General features: G+C 59.6%; 1 protein-coding gene across 1 annotated transcript in view; it reads right to left on the bottom strand.

Moving 5' to 3' along the window:
• Positions 1-29: 29 nt before the first annotated feature.
• Positions 30-2587, bottom strand: part of ASPDH (aspartate dehydrogenase domain containing) — a gene marked incomplete at its 3' end in the record, with an annotated part of 3141 nt that continues 583 nt past the window's right edge. The window contains exon 2 of the mRNA XM_042891236.1: positions 30-742. Within this exon, the coding sequence (XP_042747170.1) occupies positions 30-742 (713 nt within the window). The remainder of the gene's footprint in view (positions 743-2587) is intronic.

Raw genomic sequence — 2587 nt, 5'->3', positions numbered from 1 at the left:
GGGACACAGGAGGTGGCAGGAAGGGACACAGAAGGGGGCAGGGGGTGACAGGAGGGGACGTGGGGACAGGAGGGGACAGGAGGTGCCAGTGACAGGAGGTGACACAATGACAAGAGGGGACAGGAGGTGACAGGGGGTGACATGGGGACAGGAGGGGACAGGAGGTGACATGGGGACAGGAGGGGGCACAATGACAAGAGGGGACACAGAGGAGGTGGGCAGGAAGGGACACAGAAGGGGGCAGGGGGTGACAGGAGGGGACGCAGTGACAGGAGGTGACATGGGGACAGGAGGGGACAGGAGGTGCCAGTGACAGGAGATGGCACGACAACAGGGGGGAATAGGAGGTGACACGATGACAGGAGGTGACAGGAGGGGACACGGGGACAGGAGGGGACACAGGAGGTGGCAGGAAGGGACACAGAAGGGGGTAGGGGGTGACAGGAGGGGATGCAATGACAGGAGGGGACAGGAGGTGACATGGTGACAGGAGGGGACAGGAGGTGCCAGTGACAGGAGATGGCACGACAACAGGGGGGAATAGGAGGTGACACGATGACAGGAGGTGACAGGAGGGGACAAAAGCTGACCCAGGACGCTGCTCCAGAAGGCGGCCTTGGTGGCTTCGCCGGTGACGGCGCCGGTGGCCGCGGGGTTCCTTCGTTTGCTGGTGACACGCAGAGCTCTGCCTTTGTCCCCCCTGCCGGTCACCTCCACCTCCACCACGTGACAATCGGGGACGCTGCGGGGACCGGGAGGTGACAGCGGTGACAGCTGGACCTTCCACGTCCCCCCATAGGGACATTTGGGGACGTGGGGGTGGCGTAGAGAAGGGGGGTGAGGTGACACGAGGGGACATCAGGGACACAACGCACCACGGTGCTCCCCCTCCTTCCACGTCCCTCTTGGTGACATCAGGAGGTGACATTTCCAAGGGGTGACGTCTCCAAGAGGTGACGTCAATGGTGGCTGTCACCCATTTGGTGACACGAGGGGACATCAGGGACACAACGCACCACGGTGCTCCCCCCTCCCTTCCATGTCCCAGTTGGTGACATGGGGAGGTGACAGCAGGAGGTGACATCAGGAGGTGACACTACAGGAGGTGGCACCACAGGAGGTGACACTGCCAGGAGGTGACACCACAGGAGGTGACACCACCAAAAGGTGACACCAAGAGGTGACGCCACAGGAGACGACACCACCAGGAGGTGACAGAGGTGACACCAAGAGGTGACACCATCAGGAAATGACGCCACCAGGAGGTGACACCAAGAGGTGACACCACAGGAGGTGACACCAAGAGGTGACACCGCAGGAGACGACACCACCAGGAGGTGACAGCCCCAAGACTTGGTGCCACCAAGGAGGTGACATCACAGGAGGTGACACAACCGAGACCTGATGCCACCAAGAGGTGACACCAAGAGGTGACACTGCAGGAGATGGCACTACCAAGAGGTGACACCAAGAGGTGATACCATTGGGAAATGACACAACCAGGAGGTGACAGCAGCAAGACTTGATGTCACCAAGGAGGTGACAACACCAAGAGGTGACCCCAAGAGGTGACGCCACAGGAGACGACACCACCATGAGGTGACAGAGGTGACACCAAGAGGTGACACCATCAGGAAATGACACCACCAGGAGGTGACACCACCATGAGGTGACACCAAGAGGTGACACCACCAAGACTTGGTGCCACCAAGGAGGTGACACCACAGGAGGTGACACCCAGAGATGACACCTCCAGGCAGTGACACCCCCAGGACTTGATGCCACCAAGGAGGTGACACAACCAAGAGGTGACACCACAGGAGGTGACACCACCAAGACCTGATGCCACCAAGGAGGTGACACCACCAAGGGGTGACACCACAGGAGATGGCACCACCAGGAGGTGACACCAAGAGGTGACACCATCAGGAAATGATGCCACCAAGGAGGTGACACCACAGGAGGTGACACCAGGAGGTGACAACACGGGAGATGACACCACCATGAGGTGACACCACCAAGACCTGATGCCACCAAGGAGGTGACACCACCAAGGGGTGACACCCAGAGATGAAACCACCATGAGGTGACATCCCCAAGACTCGATGCCACCAGGAGGTGACACCACAGGAGGTGGCACCACCAAAAGGTGACACCAAGAGGTGACGCCACAGGAGACGACACCACCAGGAGGTGACAGAGGTGACACCAAGAGGTGACACCATCAGGAAATGACGCCACCAGGAGGTGACACAACCATGAGGTGACACCAAGAGGTGACACCACCAAGACTTGGTGCCACCAGGAGGTGACACCACAGGAGGTGACACCCAGAGATGACACCTCCAGGCAGTGACACCCCCAGGACTTGATGCCACCAAGGAGGTGACACAACCAAGAGGTGACACCACCAAGAGGTGACACAACCAAGACCTGATGCCACCAAGGAGGTGACACCACCAAGGGGTGACACCACAGGAGATGGCACCACCAGGAGGTGACACCAAGAGGTGACACCATCAGGAAATGATGCCACCAAGGAGGTGACACCACAGGAGGTGACACCAGGAGGTGACAGCAAGAGGTG

The sequence above is a fragment of the Lagopus leucura genome, unplaced genomic scaffold (genome assembly GCF_019238085.1).
Source record: "Lagopus leucura isolate 7727_CA_CO unplaced genomic scaffold, USGS_WTPT01 31914-0_obj-0_obj, whole genome shotgun sequence".
Taxonomy (NCBI): Eukaryota; Metazoa; Chordata; class Aves; order Galliformes; family Phasianidae; genus Lagopus; species Lagopus leucura.
The sequence above is the reverse complement of the archived record's forward strand: the minus strand, read 5'-3'. Positions and strand labels throughout refer to the sequence as shown.